This window comes from Hippocampus bargibanti, linkage group LG02 (assembly GCF_051943395.1).
Source record: "Hippocampus bargibanti isolate YZ-2025 linkage group LG02, ASM5194339v1, whole genome shotgun sequence".
Classification (NCBI taxonomy): Eukaryota; Metazoa; Chordata; class Actinopteri; order Syngnathiformes; family Syngnathidae; genus Hippocampus; species Hippocampus bargibanti.
In genome coordinates, this window is record NC_142735.1 from 25,511,442 (window position 1) to 25,529,475 (window position 18,034).

General features: G+C 42.7%; 1 protein-coding gene and 1 long non-coding RNA gene across 3 annotated transcripts in view; one reads left to right on the forward strand and one right to left on the reverse strand.

The window, feature by feature from the left end:
* The window catches only part of LOC148902160 (uncharacterized), a 28,521-nt gene extending 21,477 nt beyond the window's left edge, over positions 1-7,044 (reverse strand). For both annotated transcript variants that reach the window (XR_016114250.1, XR_016114251.1), the window contains exon 1: positions 6,958-7,044. This is a non-coding gene — a long non-coding RNA (uncharacterized LOC148902160). The remainder of the gene's footprint in view (positions 1-6,957) is intronic.
* On the forward strand, positions 6,895-17,590 carry LOC148902161 (uncharacterized). The gene is made up of 3 exons (XM_088990494.1): positions 6,895-7,140; positions 12,133-12,185; positions 14,307-17,590. The coding sequence occupies exons 2-3, from the start codon at positions 12,154-12,156 to the stop codon at positions 15,058-15,060; spliced, it is 786 nt and encodes a 261-aa protein (XP_088846620.1). The 5' UTR covers positions 6,895-7,140; positions 12,133-12,153; the 3' UTR covers positions 15,061-17,590.
* The last annotated feature ends 444 nt before the right edge of the window (positions 17,591-18,034 follow it).

Genomic DNA, 18,034 nt, shown 5'->3' on the forward strand with positions numbered 1-18,034 from the left:
ACCACTCTGGAGCAATTCAGTGTAGCATAGCACCATACAAACTTGCGCCTTAATCAGTATACTTGCTTTTGGGTCTCGTGGAGTTCAAGTGTCGCCATAGAAATGGACAGTGACAGTCGTGGTCCATTGTTTCACTGAAACAATTTGGCCCTGTGCATATGTATTTACTGTATCGGTTTTAGACACAAGGTAGAAGCACTTTATTGGTGGTTTGCGAGAAATAAGTAGATTTATTCTGATGTGCAGCATGGTATGCGATTTTCTTATTTATTTATTTATTTTGCAGGTGATCTAGCGTTGTCTGAACACAATTTTTAAACAGAACTCACCTACATAAAACAAAGGATCTCCAGGTACTTTTGGAGTGTTTGAAATGAAAGAAAAGATCATTTCACACATGGTCGTTAGTGCAGTTCGTCGTCGTACACAAAGACAGATTATATTGATTCGCAGAGTGTACCTTTCGATCACTGGCACAAACGCAATTTTTAGGAGCGCCTCAACGACAAAAACAAGCTTACGGAAAGCACACTGGGTGACAACAGAATGACGCGGCTCCGGTTGGTAGTGGCGTCATGTTGACACGTGATTTATATCAAGCAAAGCCACACGCTCGCCACACCTTGAGGACTTCTCACAAAGGGCTATTTATTCTACTACATTGACTCATTTTCAGCTAGTTAAGATGATGGCCCTTGGATCCCTTGAAGCACGGTAGCAGGAACAAGCTTTAAAAGAATTCCCCTATCAGAGTTTATCGATTTAAAAAAGAAAAAAGGGGATAGGGGGGGAAGAAAAATATATATAATATTACATAAGTAATTGCCAAAATTCATTCATTTAGTCCAACGAGGCTTGAAATGTAATTCTATTGTTGCCAAATTGTTTCAGTGTCAGACTGTGATTTAGTTTATGATCAAGGTATGCTCTCTCTGGTCTCTCAAAGAAAAAAAAAGAAGAAAAACAAGTAAAAATGATTTAGAGTCCTGCCCGAATATATTGGAATGCCAATTTAAGCGTATATTTGAATGTCCATATGAACGCCCGTCAATGGTATTTACTCTCTGTTAAAGTAACTTGAATGGCTTTTGATAAGTTCTAAGTTTTGCAACTTATTGTTGACATACTGGTGATGAATGTTTCTATGATATTATTTGTATTGTTCAAGATTGATGACTTGTTTAGAGATTTATATTTTCATAAATGTTGTACTTTGTTACCGAGATGTTCGCTGGGAACTCAAGCAGAAAACAAACGTTATGTTCGAAGCAATATGAAACTAGCGTGTATGCATTGTTTGTATGGGACATTTTAATGAAAATAAAATGGATGACTTTTTTGGGGGGGCTCCACTTGCTCTCTACCTTTGGATCTTTAACTCATTCACTGCCATTCCCGAATTTATTCTGGTTTGGGTTTTTTTTCCATGCTTTGGTGCCGATAAAGTGCTGGCCTTAGCCTCTGGCAATGTTTTTTTTTCTTTTTTCACAAGGTGGCAGCATTTCCCCTTTTCCCATGTTAGAGCTTTCTTCCAGCTTTGGCTGTTGTTAAAGCACTATATAAACCAATCTGTATGTATTGCATTGTACGGTGGGGCCTCGGTTTATGAACACCTTGCCGTACGAAATTTTCGGTTTACGAACGTTAAATTTATGAAAATTAAACCTTGGCATAAGCACTACTTTTCGGGATACACATGGAGCGCCGCCCCACCACGGCTGTCGGAGTAATCTTCGGCGGAAGAACACCAAAGCACACGACCGAACAGCGCCCCAGCCAGCCTACCTTTCCACACCCCCTTTATCTGAATGCACACGTTGATCGTCTTCAACGATAATTTTGCTGTTATGGGACGGAAAAAGACCCCACCACAGGCTCGTGCTCAGCCGAAGAAGACACAAAACAAAATTACAGTCGAGGAGAAAAAGAAGATCATTGAGAAACACGAATGAGGTGTGCGTTTGTCAAATTTAGCGGCTTAGCGGATATGCTAAGTACACCATTGCTACCATACTTCGCAACAAAGCTTTACACAAAGATTTTATTTACTCTATGCTTTCACGTGACTAATGACACCGAACTATCCCTTTGGGATGATTGGAAGGACCATTTCAATGTGTATCATTGTGTTCAGCAGATAGAAAAGGCATGGCATGATGTTACCCTTCGATCCTTGAAAGTAGCATGGAAGAATTTGTGGCCCGCATGCATCCTTGAGAGGGACTTTGAAGGATTTGATCCTCATGACTGTTGTTTTGGACGACATTGTTTCCATTGGACAGAACATGGGACTCGAAGTGGATGCAGATGACATCGAGGAGCTTGTGGCTGACCATAATGAGGTCCTCAACATAGAGGATTTGATTTGCCTTCAAGAGGACAAGCAGAAGCAAGCCATTCAGGAGTTGTCATCTGAGGGCGAGGAGGAGGAAATGGCTGCAGCATCAAGTGAGAGCATCAAGGCAATGTTGGCTAAGTGGAATGATGTGCAGGCTTTTATTGAACAGGTCCATCCAGAAAAGACTGTGGCTATGAGAATCATCCACATGATGAATGATAATGTGATGCCTCAGTTTCATAAGACCTCACAAGTCAGAAAGCAACAAGTGTCAATTAAGAGCCATCAACGACCATCACAAATGTAAATAAAGTGACTTTATTATACGTTGCAGTGTATTTCTTTCATGACGATACAATAGCACATTTATTATGCATAGAATAAGGAATATTGTGTGTAGTTTTAAGGGTTATTTAGTTGAAAATTATATTTTATGGAGACCTGGGAACAAATTATTGTCATTTTAATGGTTTCCTATGGGAAATTAATTTTTGGGATACACACTTTTCGCCTTACACACTGTCTGGGAACCAATTAAGTTCGGAAGCCAAGGCCCCACTGTATTTTTGACAGCCACCCTCATTTCAAGCTCATATAACTCCAGACCCATGTAACTTGGGAATTAACTTTTTTTCTGATGGAAAAAAGATCCAAGTCTAAGGTTTCTAACGCTGTACTGAATGTTTATGTAGTCCTAAAACTTCCAACTATTCAGTGGAATTCAAGTCTTCTTTTACTTTCGGCTTTTCCCTTCAAGGGGTCGCCACAGCGTGCAAGGTGGTGATGGCGGTTGCGGATCCCAAAAAGCAGGCAGGAGGGAGCAGGAGGTTGTGTTTGACAGATTGTATTAAAATAAAGTCAACAGGCACAAAATCTAAAACGTTAAAATCATTTGAACAGAAAAATACAAAGTATCAAAAGAAAACCAAGAGTAAAAGTCCGCCACTGATCAGGACGACCAGCATCTGTGCAGGAGGGGCCGACAGCACCGCCCGTTGGTCGTCAACGAGATCATGACACAGCGAATCAGTGTCCTCCATCTTCAGAGGTTTGATTGGCATGTTTGTTTTAGCCACGCTTTTACGTCGTATGCCCTTCCTGACAAAACCCTCTGTATTTATCCGGGCTTGGGGTCGGCACAAGAAGACACTGGCTTGTGTCCCCTTGTGACTACAGAACAAACAACTCTATGAACTAATAAAGATGAAGATCCAAACACAAAACGGTCATCGTTACAGCAGAATTCAAACAAATTCAAGTGACAATGACAAACACCCTGGCATTGGAGTGGACACATTTTTGCACGTCTGGTAGTGAATGAGTTAATTATCGACTATGACACACGGACGCATGTTCCATTGTGTGCTACACAGCTGTTAAAAGCATCTGATAGGCCAGTAATTGCTTGTCTCCGCTTGATGACAAATGCTGGACAAGCATGGTGAATATGGCTCCAACGCGGGCTGACATTGTCATTGGAATTAACAGACGCGTGTGGTTTGCACCTGTGCAGGGAGTGAGACACGCACACACTGACAAATTCAGAATGATTGGCTTTGGGCTGCTGTTTTAATTTCCCTGCGGTGTCACTCTAAGCCAATCTGTGTGTACGTGTGCATGTACATGCGTGTACGTGCGTGTGTGTGTGTGTGTGTGTGTGTGTGTGTGTGTGTGTGTGTGTGTGTGTGTGTGTGTGTGTGTGTGTGTGTGTGTGTGTGTGTGTGTGTGTGTGTGTGTGCGGAGATCCTGTCTCCAAGGCAACATTGGGTCCACAGGCTTGGCCACGCCCTTCATTCGCATGATGGTGAGATCATGTCTGTCGGGACTGCCAGCGTGTCCTCACGACAAGAGCTCCACAACACGCACATTTGCGCCGCTGCATCACACCGCCGTGTAATTACTACGCTTGTTTGCCCAACGTCAGGTCTGCATAGGTCACGCTTTGTTTCTGACACTTGGGTATCGTTTGAAAACGTTTCTTTATTTGTTTTGACCCAGAATAGCCGTGTCATTGTCGGACGTGTTTACTCGGTCAGCCCTGCTTTTGTGGTCCCAGTTTTTTTTTTTTCATCTGGAACGTGTATTCATCGCAACGGGGAAGCCGTTGGCTCACCATGTTTCTCCCCCTCCCAAACCCAAACCCTGACAGCAACAGATAAACCGGCCAAAACGAAACACTGTATATTGCCTTGATACACGACAGACTAAATAATACTTTTATGAAAACTGCAGTGAGAAAATATGCGTAACTCATTGACTGCCATACGATGTGGAAAAATGTGTCCACTCCAGTGCCAGGGCTTTTGTCATTTTCACTCCAATTCCAGGACCCACAGAGTATTGAGTTAAAGGACTACATAAACATTCAATGCAGCGTAAGAAACCTTTGACTCTCTTCTTTCATCAGAAAAAGAAGTTAATTCCCAAGTTATATGGGTCTGGAGTTATCTGAGTTTGAAATGGGGGCGGCTGTACAAAAGGCAAATGCCACCCCCTCGTGGAAGGGAAAACATGAGAAGAGGTCTGACCAGCGCTTTATCGCCACCACCTCCCCCTGCAAGAAAAAAAAAACTAAACCCGAACAAATTCGGTAATGGCGCTCCACGTCCTAATTTCAATTCCCGAATAAATTCAGGAATGACAGTGAATGAGTCCGTCCCTTCCTGGTACAATCAATACAAAAGTGACAGCTTTCCCTTCACTCAACTGATTTTAAGATGGAAATAGGACAAATGTCTCGGCAAATGTCTCGACAAATGATTAATGTGAAGACAGCATTTTACATTTAACATCATATTCAGAGAAAAACATTGCAGACTGCTTCCTTTTAACAGCAACTCATTCATTCACTCTCAATTTTCAGAAAAAAAGGTGACATTCTTACCACTGTTGACAATTTGCGCCATTTCTCCCCAGATGCCAATGGTCCTCATTCCATATATGTTAAGTCTCCTGATTTGGTCGGGAGACTCACGATTTTATACAATACTCACAATAGTCACTTTATAAAGCAACCATTGACACAATACAGACAGTTCATTTGTAAGGTGAAACAAAAGAAAAAGTAAAAAACAGAATACATTTTTATAATATTTGAATGTATAAATAAACAATAAAAGCATTTTTGTGTTTTATTTACTTCTAATTTACACTTTTGTAACACATTATTTTAACACGAACCACAGAGTCGCAAGAACGAAAAGCTCCCGATTTATGATTTCTGTAACTTAAAATGCATGCCTGCTTCCACTAAATAACTCATTCAATCTTTGTGAAAACTTTAAAAGAAACTTACATTTCGTGCCGTGTTTTATTTTGACCAGCTGCTCACTTCCGGCAATAAAATAGTACCACGCTCAATGGATGACATCGCCACCTTCTTAAAGGTACAGTACACAACCAAATTAGCTCAATTGCGCGGTAAATAATTGGCATTTACATTATTTAGCTACATCCCTCACTGGCTCCAGTCTTTTTTCTGTTTTATTTATTACTTTTTAATGTTTACATAGTTGCTTTTAGTAATTGTAGTCAAAATTGTAAAGTTAAAGAGCTCACTTTATTTACTCTCATTACCAACAAAGCCAATTTCCTCCTCAGTGTTTTAATCTTCAAAGCCTAAAAAGGATTCCAGCTGTGCTATCACTGCTAGTGGTCAGCTCACTTAAAAATTCACAACCTAGCTACGCCTCAATGGAGCAGCTGTTTAGACGGATGTGAAACTCCAGCGTGGTCTGACATTTCTCTTCAGTTCATCAAGCGTCAAAGACACCAAGGTCAGCCAGACTGTGAATTTCATCGGAGGCGGCACTGAACAAATTATACCCGGGCGATAAGATCTATGTTCCTGTTGAGGACAACCCGGTGTATCTGTAAACAATGGAAACCAGTTTTTCAGACCCATGTGTGTCTCTCCTCAGGCATGTCATTTGTCAATCAAGAGACAGTGAAGCGTACGTGTTCAGTTGAACAAAAACATCTCAATCTTCAACATTGGGCTTTTGTTTTATCGATATTGTATATTATATACTACTATTAAAAAGGTATCATTTTTCCCATTGTGGGAAAAATAAAGGTTTTGTATTCTTATTCTTTTTTTTCAGTATTTGCAAAAATCTCTTAAACTTGATATTAGCATAACCATTTATAGATAATGCTTGAAAATTGGTTAGAAATACACTAAACCCAAGCTATTAGCGATCCCCGCTTTTCCGGGTCCTTTAATATCGTATTTCCTTTATTTTTAAGCGTTATGACGGTTGTTAGTTGTTACTCTACTTTTGGAACAATAGTTTTTGTGTCATTCGTTCCTATTTATATTTTTCTATTGTTTTAAAAGTCTGGTTAAAGACATTGTTTTACAAATTAAAATCCTAAAATCATTCATGTACAGTACAGTACTTTATTTATTGTTAAGTTAAAGTTAAACACCTTATTTGAAAGCGTGAGTGTTTTTTTCGGGCAGGGACCATATATTTTATTTTGTTAAACGGAAACTCGTCTACATCACTATCGCTAACTTGATTAGTGGTCCACTGGACTCGTGTGTCATCCGCACTCTTCAGATTGTGTGTGTGTGTGTGTGTGTGTGGATTAGAGACATGGGACCGAGGACTCACCAAATCGGGGGAGACCCAAACAATTTATACCGAGGGACTGGGGTGTCTCTCCTTCAAACAAGTTGAGCGGATTCGTCGCCATTTTCACTATAAATCAAAGGAAAAAAAGAAAGCGAAAAAAGCTAGATGACAAGTGTTTTGGATACCTAGGGCAAAGTGCCACACTTTCTCGTAACGCAACAGGTGGGTCCAAAACGACTCTGTAACTTTTTAAAACGGATTTGAAGACGCACTAGCATATGGAAGGATGATTTTGTTGTTGTTGTTGTTGTTGTTGTGTTGTTGTTGTTACAATTGGTCGAAATGCACAAGAAACGGTCCAGACTGCAAATGACTTTTTAGCTGAAACAAATACTGGACCCACACTTTTGGTAGGACCACTTTTTAAAACGAATTCACGCAATGAACATTTTAGAAGCCTTAAAATGGTGTGCGTTTGAAATGTTGCCTAACACACAAAAGTTGTGCTCGCTTTGTGTAAACTATTGTTTCAAATATTTTTAGAATACTTACAAAAAAAATTTTATTTACTTATTTAAAATAGTAACCAAATGTCTGAAACAACTTTCAACAGTGCAATGACCTATTGAGTCTTGGACATTAATAGCCTAAATGTCAGAATTGTGTATATATATATATATATATAACTCGCGAGAACAGAACAATATCTACGACATTGTCGTTACATCAATACTCCTGTTCCCCCAGGGAGACTAATGAGTGAAGGGAACATAATAATCGGAGGGCGTTGCTATTTACCTGGGAAGAGCTGTATGCGGCCTTGAGTTGTGTTTGCACATGTAACCCATGTCAACATTCCAACCTGCATGGTCAGCCCATCATGCACAGGCCAACATGGCGGCTCTCGTCTCCACTCCCACGTTCCCGGTGCGCTCGACTTACTCCACCTTACACGGGAGCTCGTTTGACCAAAAAAGCCGCGGAGAGTGGATGCAAATTCTATTTACTGACGGCAGGTGAATGACACGCAGCAGGATATAAAACATGTCAACTAAGCTACCGACGGCGTTAAATCTTTTTAAACAAAACGTCTTAAAGACATCAAAGACAGTTGACTGTGTGTCAGGGGTGGGGATTCAATTGTCGAATTAAGTCATCAAGTACAGGGTGTACTAAAGTATACAAAGAAAAAGAACATTCCTATGCAAAAGGAGACATTTTCAATTATCATGAGGAAAAGCAAAAATTTTTCACCCAGGCTACCGCAACTGCTGGGAATCAATATCGCACTTGAGCAAGTCAAAATGGCGATTTGCTATTAGGTAATGATTGTTGTTAGATCATGTGTACTTTTTTTTCCAAGTACAGTGAGCGCTCAGGGGAGGGTCGATGTCTGTGGGATAAAACACAGTGGTGGCTCTGTTTGCCAAGCCAGCCGCCAAGTCACTGTCGATAAGTATGGGCCCATGGCTAGTTGAGCGGTTTCATCACACTACAGCCAGAGGCTTCTTTAAAAAAAAAAAAAAAAAAAAAGATGCTAGTACAAGGCAGTAACCTGTTTGAGTACAGAATGTTTTCTCAAGGTTTCTATATTAGCCCTGGCAGTGGCCTCCTGATTCTCACATGGGACCGAATTTCGCGTCATCGCTCAAAAATTGACATCTGGAATGAACTGACACTGAACATTCGGCAAGCTCCCTCGCCGCCCATCTTTAAAACCCGTCTATAAACTCACTTGTAGTCTTTGCCACTCAACTCAGCATGATTCAAACTTATTCTTGGTTTTCCTCCCTGGTGCCTTCTACCATCTTTGTGGCTGTTTTATTTCCTGAATATGATAGTTGTCCACGTTATTCAACAAGATCTTAGGTGGTGAACAGATGCCTGAAGAATGGAGATGAAGTGTAATCGTGCCCATTTTTAAGAAGCTAGTTTAAGAGCAGAAGTGAACATTTGTGAGCAGCAGCAGTATGGCTTCATGCCAAAAAAGAGTATGACAGATGCAGTGTTTGCTTTAAGAATGCTGACAGAGAAGTACAGAGAAGGTCAGAAGGAATTGCATTGTGTCTTTGTAGATCTGGAGAAAGCGTACGACATGGTGCCCAGAGAAGAGCTGTGGTATTGCATGAGGAAGTCTGGAGTGACGGAAAAGTATGTCAGAGCGGTGCAAGACATGTATCATGATTGTAAGACAGTTGTGAGGTGTGCTGTCGGTGTGATGGAGGAATTCAAGGTGGGGGTGGGACTCCACCAGGGGTCAGCTCTAAGCCCCTTCTTATTTGCTATGGTGATGGACAGGCTGACAGACGATGTTAGACAAGAATCTCCTTGGAGCATGATGTTTGCAGATGATATTGTGATCTGTAGCGAGAACAGGGAACAGGTGGCGGAGAAACTAGAGATGTGGAGATATGCCCTGGAAAGGAGAGGAATGAAGATTAGCCACAGCAAGACGGAATATATGTGTGTGTCAATGAGAGGGATCCAAGTGCAAGAGTGATGCTACAGGGAGAAGAGATACAGAAGGTGGAGGATTTTAAGTACTTGGGGTCAACTATCCAGAGCAATGGAGAGTGTGAAAAAGAGGTGAAGAAGCGTGTCCAGGCAGGCTGGAGCGGCTGGAGAAAAATGTCAGGTGTGATAGAAGGGTTTCAACTAGGATGGAAGGAAAAGTGTATAAAACAATGGTCAGACCAGCCATGATGTTTGGACTGGAGACAGTGCCACTGAAGAAAAGACAGGAAGCAGAGATGGAGGTAGCAGAGCTGAAGATGTTGAAGTTTTCTTTGGGAGTGACAAGGTTGGATAGGATCAGGAATGAGTACATTAGAAGGACAACTCATATTAGAGGCTTTGGAAAGAAAGTCAGAGAGGCCAGACTGAGATGGTTTTGACATGTCCAGAGGAGAGAGAGTGACTATATCGGGAGAAGAATACTGAGCCTTGAACTACCAGGCAGGAGACCGAGAGGAAGACCGAAGAGGAGGTTTATGGATGTGGTCAAAGAGGACATGAAGGTAGCTGGTGTGAGAGAAGAGGATGTACAAAACCGGGATAGATGGAGGACATTGATTCGCTGTGATGACCCCTGAAGGGAAAATCCAAAAGGAAAAGAAGAAGAGGAGAAGATAGCCCATGTTAAACCCTTTGTTACAGGTTCAGCTATTATCAAAGCACAATATACTACGTCAATATGTATATGTATTGTATTGTATTATACTGTATTGTAAAAATTGTGGCAAATGCAACAGGTATGTTGTTCGCATAACCGGACCCTAGCAGGAAAAAAAAAAGTTGGGGATCACTCTAGCTGTTCCTGAAAGGGTTAAAAAAAATTATAAGCACCAGTTTTCACTTTCACTTTCGTCCCCAGCTAAAATTGATATCTGGCACGTCAAACGAGAGAATAAAACATTGTGCACTACGGAAAGTCCATTCGCTCAATGCTAACACGAAATTAGCATCGACGTTACAATAATTACACACCGTAAAACGGTGTTTGAAGCGAGAACAAGAAGTCAAAGGAGCGATATTCGCAACTGGATTATAAAGCTGATAAGAGGGCTGATCAAAGTCTACATTTTAACAACATGCAATTATTATTTGCAGGAGGGGTGGGGGGGGGGGCGTCACTAAAGGTGAGATGGAGGTCTGACCAGTTTGCCCCCGTTTCCATGGCCTCACCCACCAGGCTGAGAAATTACAGTTTACTATCTACTGGTCACTCCACGCCTGAAAAATAAGGCAGCAGTATCTGGTTATAGAATCAGAATGATGATGTCAATATTCGTTTTGAAATGGAAGGTCATCCTGACAAATCAGGATTTTTTGGGGGGATGGCGGTCTGCAGTTATTTCATGAAAAGCCTGTCTTAACCTCAAACAGGCCCCTCATGTCGTCTTTCTTTACATGCGAAATGCAATTCTAATCCAATAGGTTTCCCCTGGATTTGAAAATCCAGCCCACATTGAGCCCTCAACGATTTCACATTTATCGCACCCCGTTCCCCGCAGATGAGATGTTTCAATTTGCTGTCGACGGGAACCCTTCGCCGCTTGACAATACGACTGCCTTTTAGCAATCATCCCCACACCTTTCCCATCGTAAAAATAAAACATTCTAAAATTCCGGAACAATATCGGATGTCTTGCATGGAGCTGCGGGAACAAGACTGGAAAGTCAAGTATGATTTTGCCGACTAAATCTGTCATCTTATTGGGACTTTGGAAAGTCTAAAGCGCAGGTGTCAAAGTCAAGGTCGGCGGGGCAAATCTGTGCCGCCATATCATTTAATTTGGCCTGTGAAAGCAAATCAAGCATGTTACCGATCCATGCGCACCAAATCCAGCAGACATTTAAACAGCTTCTTTCCTCAAGCCATTAACGCTTTGAACAGTAGCCCAAATGGAACTGTATAGTGCCCCTTTGCAATTTTTTGATGATGATACTAGTGCAGCGTGTTCGACCGGAAACAAATTCCCTGTGTGTTCTACATACTTGGCAATAAAGATGATTCTGATTCTGAAGTGCCAGGATGCTTGCTAAAGTCTGAATCAAAATTTCAAATTGTCCACAATTTGTCATTATTTTTTACTTCAAATTTGAAAACTCGTCATTCATTAATTTGTTGTGCACTCTGTATTTAATATGTGGAGATGAAACATTCTAATGTCTTCCCCAAATTCATAACAGCCCCTGAAAGGAAACCGTAACTACAATGACACCCTTGGTCTACAGGCGATTTTTGATGCCGGTAAAACTTGTATAAATATTATTTACTCCTTAATGCACCCCATAACCTGATATTTTGGTCAGTTTGGCACTGGAGGATTGTTCAAATGACACATTGTCATGTCTGTCTTGCAATACTGGAAGTTTCCCATGCTGACCCACAAGCAGTCTTGGACGAATGACCTCGACCCACATGGATAGTTTTTGCATTGCAAATCCAGCACTCTGCATCCATTCTGATGCAAAACAAGCTCCTCGATTAGTGCGCGGCGTGTCGTGTCCTCCCTGCAAATGTTCCGGAGAATGAATGAGTTGGCGTGATATACAATAGTTGACGTTAATTTATTCTGTCACATGGATACATGGGAGTGTTGTTATCAATGCTAATTGTTAACATGTAATGTTGAATACGCTTTGTATTTCAGAATTCATGTCCGCATGGATGCAGTTACCTGATTTTCATGTCTTTTTCTTCCTCTGCAGCTCCATCTCTCAGCTGGCCAAATGGGGTGTCGATGCTGCCGAATGGTGAAAAGGTGAGAAAAAATTTGGTGCGGTGAGCAGGTGTCGGTGTGCAATGAGAGCGCTTGGAGATCTATTTTAATTGGACCCAGATGCTGGGTATCAACCAGGTCGTCCTGATGCGGCGTACCGTTTCATCATCATCCATCATTTAGTCCTGTTTCAATATCAAGGGTATCATCAGGGTATTCAAAAAAGGTAGACTGAGGACTTGAGGCATCCAGGTCAAGTGGGCAGGAAGAAAATTACTGTCAGATTTTGTATTCAAATGAGGGAATTGCTGTCGACCGAGGAAAAGAAATTTTGTCTCTTCATGTCTGAGTGTAATCATGGCCCCAACCATGTCAGGGACAGTCTAAAATAAATCAGATCAACTCTGCTTGGAACCCAAGGGCAGCAAATACATTGAAAACAGCAGAGGTGCTGAAATTGAACCCTGCGGAACACCCTATGACAATAAAGCAGAGCGGGTCCAGCCTGCCAGATTGGCTCTAAACGACTCTAGAGAGCCTCCACCAATGCCCATCTGGTGTTGTAAATGAGCCGGCACAATGCAGTGGTCCACCTTTTCAAATGTTGCAATCAGGTCCAACAAAATAGTAGGCAGCAAAGCAGCTCAAACCAGAAAGTAATTACGACAAGTCATGGAAAATAGCGACAACCAAGTGTTGCGTAATTATGGAAACATTTCACAAGTAGACTCACATAATTATCTGGAGTGGGCCACAAAAAAAGAAATTTGTCGTCTTGGTCTTGACACGCCGTCTAAAATATTCCTCAAATTATGCAGGGAGTTTTTGATGGGGAATTGAAGTAAAGTGCACAATGTGTCTTTGTGTCGAGCTTTCTTTCAGAAATGTCCTTGCGCCCCCAATCTTTTTTTCTGTTCTTCACCTTGGTGCGATAGGAGAGGTAAACATTAATTTTCTCAGCTTTGCGGGGAGCTTTGTGAAGAGAAGCTTTCAAGGTGAGACAGCAAGCGAGAGTGGGCTGTCAAGAGAGTAAAGCTGTTTGCAAAAACCCAGCGTCTCCGCTCGCTCACAAGGAAGGAGGAAAGAAGCCTCTTCACAAAATAATTAGGAGGTTGTTGATGAAATGTAGAAAAAATAAGGAAAGTGGGAAGATATTAGCATGAAATAAGACCCCCGGAGTGGCGCAAGATGGACAAGCTCAGCTGGGGAAGCGAGTCTTGCAGGGTGGAGGGAAAAACAACAAACACGTGAAGGAGATGGGTGTGAAAAGCACACCGGTAACACTGGCGATGCCCAATAGTCTGTTCAAAATAAATCCATCTGCCACCATATAAATATAAACAATGGCAAGCCTTGTATTGCTCTTCAATCACAACAATAGGATCAATCATTTGGTACCATGAAACCCGGTTTGGATGCATCATTTGGTGCCTGAAACCCTTTTGCTTTTTGAATGTTGCTGTGCCGATGACCATTTTCTGTTTGGTAGCCTTTTACTGAGCATCTTCATCTTTATTAAGTTCAGAGTTGCTTGTTCTGGAGCCACAAGGGGACATAAGCCAGTGTCGTCTTGTGCCGGTCCCAAGCCCGGATAAATACAGAGGGTTGTGTCAGGAAGGGCATCCTACGTAAATGCTTGGCCTAAACAAACATGCGGATCAAACCTCTGAAGATGGAGGACACTGATTCGCTGTGGCGACCCCTTGAAGGGAAAAGCCAAAAGGAAAAGATTTCTTTCATAACGCGAGAAAAAACACTTCAGACTGACATTTTCTGAAAAGCTTGTCCTGTTCTGAGTCACGGGGAGCTGTAGCCTCTCCCAGCTGATTGCAGCCTTGCCCGTTTATTTTGAGAAAGGCAGACTAATCTCCTGACTTATATAAAACGCTAGTATGTTAGGGTGCGATATTTTTTTGTTCTTATTGAGGCAACAACCGAGCTATCGGATCCAAACTCGATGTCGGTAGATACTCCGAGACAAAAACAATCACAACATGGCTAAATCTCTAAACCCAAATCTGTACAGATGTGATTTTGCGAGTTTTCGGTATGAGCAACCAATCATAGGACAGGAAAATGCTGACATCATCACCAATGTTCCAACGATAAATGACTCTGTTGCATCCATTGAACGGAAAATGCTGGTTCTCCTGTCTGTCATAGTTACATCTCCGACCCATCAGCGGCGGCGGACGTGAGGAAAACAGACTCCCTATACCAAACGCAAAACGTCTCCAGCGGGGCCCGCGGGGGGTATTCACTCAGAGCCCACCGCTCGCAGAACCAAGAGAAGGAGGGCTTCCACAACCTCGCCTACAGCATCTCCGGCGACAGATTGGAGGTGGACAAAAACCACGTCAACCACAGGCTACATGCCGCCGCGCCGGCCAGCCACCTGCCGCAGCAGCAGGCCAGCGCGCCCCCGGCGGAGGGAGGACTCTATATCATCCAACCGAACGCTCTCGGGCCACAATGGGTGATGCAGGACAAACGTCACAGTCAGGTGCCGGTGTACCCTGCCTTTCAGGCGTACGACAACCCAAGAGTCTTCGGCGGATTGGGACCCTGGGACAGGCCCGTCAACCAATGCGTGACTACCAACGGGAGCCTGTCGGCGGACGAGGTGGACGAAGGGGTCGGGGGGACGCCCGAGTACCCGTGCGACACTGGGGATGAGGAAAGCGTCTTGTCGGTGGATATCCAGACCAGCACCGCCAGCCTGTGGTCAGCGGACACTAGAGACGAGCGGCGATCCAAGGCGGCGGACGTGTCCACGGTCGAGAGCGGCATCGGTGTGACAAAGAGCGAGGACGAGGAGGAAGAACCCCGCGACGAGGCGGCGAGCGTCACAGACTCCATGGTGGCCGAAGCACTCGCCGCCCTAGAGGCCGCCACGGCCGGGGAGGACGAGGAGTAAGAGTCATTCGCATCATGGAGGCAAAGCTATTACCAGGTAGATGCGGGTTTCAAGCCGACGAGACTGCTGGAAGGTGTGTTAGCACTCCGGAGTCATCACTAAATGTGAAAGCTAAGCACGGAGTCAGCGCTTCCTCACACCGAAGTCGATTTTGCCTCGGGATAACATTTCATCGCCATTTCCTCTTGGCTTGTGACATCGGCTCCTCCTCCATGTTGAGCTGATTGAGGCTGGAAACTTCAAAACCAAAATCTGAACTCGTCATTTCAGCCATTTTCTCTTGGCTCATTTACATCATAAGTGAGGGCCGGTACTCGACGATATACTTGATATTATCTGCCCCCCCAAAAAACGAAAAAAACTGCAACAAGGGGTGGTCACAAGGTCTCAACCAGTTGTTTAGCTAGCTCGCTTATGCCTTATAGGCAGTTTTGCTACCACATGATGTTGCTAAATTGTGAGCGCCCCGCTATATAAAATAACTGGCTATTATTTCACGTTCTGCCTTTCTTTTGTTGTTTTTGTTTTGTATTTTTTTAAATGGGCCACGCAAATGTTTGTTGACTCTCCAGCTTCGCCCTGGGACTGCTTGCTAGCTCCTGTGTCGGCTAATGAGCACCTTTGGGCTCGCACGCTGCCGCTTGTGTCACATTTGAAATTATTATTTTTTTTTTAAGAACCACAATGGTTAGAGTGGAATCATAAATAACTGCATTTAACACAACGTCCTAACTTCATTGGAGTTGGATTTCGAACATATTACAGTGAGGTTCAGTTTGGTTAAAGTCTTTAGACCTCGAGAAGACAGAGGGGTATTTACATCAGAGTAATAGTTCTTCAGAATTGGCGATATTGCCTAAACTGATACATATTGATTGGCAGTTATAGAAGTACCATGATACCTCGGCTTACAAACGCTTTAGCTCACCAACTTTTCGCCTTACGAATATCCTCTGACTGTAAAGTGACCTTGTGAGTTTTGAAAGGTGCTTATAAATTAAATGTATTAATATTACAGTAAAGTCTCGTTATATCGATATCGGATATATCGATAGTCCCGGTTATATCGATACTATTTCTATGCACGCACGGAGACAATTACATGCAAACAGGGTCGGATATATCGATAGTCCCGGTTATATCGATATTTTTTCAGACTCCCTTGAATATCGATATAACGAGACTTTACTGTATTAAATTCGCGAGAATATAATCTTGGCATACGAACTACTTTTCGGCGGACGAACCAAACCACACAGCGCCACGGTCGCTGGCGGATTAGTTTTCCACACCCCCTTTGACTGCAGAAGTGGTTTGCTATCGAGTGGAGTACTTTTGCTATTATGGGACCGAAAAAGACCCCGTCACTGGCTAGTGTTAAGACGAAGAGGACACAAAAGAAAATTACGGCTGAGCAGAAGGAGATCATCGAAAAACACGAACAAGGTGTGCAATTGTGTGACTTAGCGTCCCAGTACAAGTATGCTAAGTCGACCATTGCTACGTGAGACTAAATGTCTTTCTGTGTTGTCTAAGCAATGGTCTCAGGGAATCGAAGAGGTTGAAAAGCTTCTGTTGATTTGGATTAACGAAAAGCAGATAGCAGGGGACCGTGTGAGTGAGGATATTATCGCCGAGAAAGCACGGCATCAAGAGGCAACTTCATCAACGACTACCACAAAGGTAAATAAAATGACGTTATTGTACAGTAGTTTATTTCTTTAATTACAATACAATAGCACATTTATTATACATAAAATACACTATATTTCGTGTAGTTTTAAGGCATATTTAGTATAAAAATGTGTTATGGGGACATGGGAACTGATTATTCACATTTTAATGGTTTCTTATGGGAAATACATGTTTGGCAGACGAACCTTTCACCTGACACTTTCTGGGAACCAATTAAGTTCGTAAACTGAGGTATTACTGTACTCACGAGAATTACACATGGCCTCACTTCAATAACAAGCTACCATTAGCATGACAAACAAACAGGTTAGCCATGACTGGTAGGCTCGTGGCATTTGCTTCATGTGTTATTCGTTTGAAATTTTATATTTTTTGGCAAAGAATAATCAATTCAAAATTAAAAAGAAGAGATAAACATACCCGTTGAGCCGAAATTTTGCTATTTTTTACATCACTGCTCCCACCTCGTATGTCCAGTCACTGACAAACAAGGGAAATTGATTTTTGTTTTACCCACCGACAAGGTGAGACGTCAGATGATATAATTTGACACTTTGCCTCTGGTTGTTTGTCCTCCACACGATTTTCTTGTAGAACCAAGAGGGACAAATTGTCAGCTCGCAGATATTTCCGCAACTGCGGCACAGATTCAGCGCTGAGGGTGACCACTTCCCGCATGTTAACAAGGGACACCAGCAGCTAAAAAGAGCGCTTGTGCAAGGCCGTAACGATACCCATTATCCAGAGACATGGATGGTCCCCCAAGTGCATCCCCCTGCCTGATATGTTTGTTTTTTTCTCAAGGCTCTGTTGCCGCTAATGATGTCACCCTTAATTGTAGACACACACACACACACACACACACACACACACACACACACACACACATGTCTCTGAGGAGGAAACACCGTGGTTTAAAAAAAATACAACAGTTGCCTCCCAACCCTGGATGGTGTGGTGGTTCAAGTTAAATATTACATCCATTTCAGTGGGAATTGCATTTAGCCGCCTGACTCAAGCCAGAGGCAAGATCGTTGTTTTCACGGCCGTTAAACATTGACCAGGCTTCCTCAGCCGTCAGCCCCAGTGGCTTGAATAATTAAACACCGGAGAGACAACCGCTTATATTTGGCACCAAAAATAAATACATCGAATAAATAAATAAAATAAAGAAATTTGACTTAAAGTTGGAACTTTGTGCATGATACTGGCTAAGAGCGCAGGTAAACAACAGGAGTCAATATTTGCAGTTTCGCCTGCGCCTCGCCCGCCCTGCTGC

What these genes read in the sequence shown, in the direction of transcription:
- LOC148902161 (XM_088990494.1), top strand. Translation starts at nt 12,154, where the DNA reads ATGGGGTGTCGATGCTGCCGAATGGTGAAAAG. An exon ending in TGCTGCCGAATGGTGAAAAG is followed by an intron (nt 12,186 to 14,306) that starts GTGAGAAAAAAT and finishes TGTCTGTCATAG; the next exon opens with TTACATCTCCGACCCATCAG.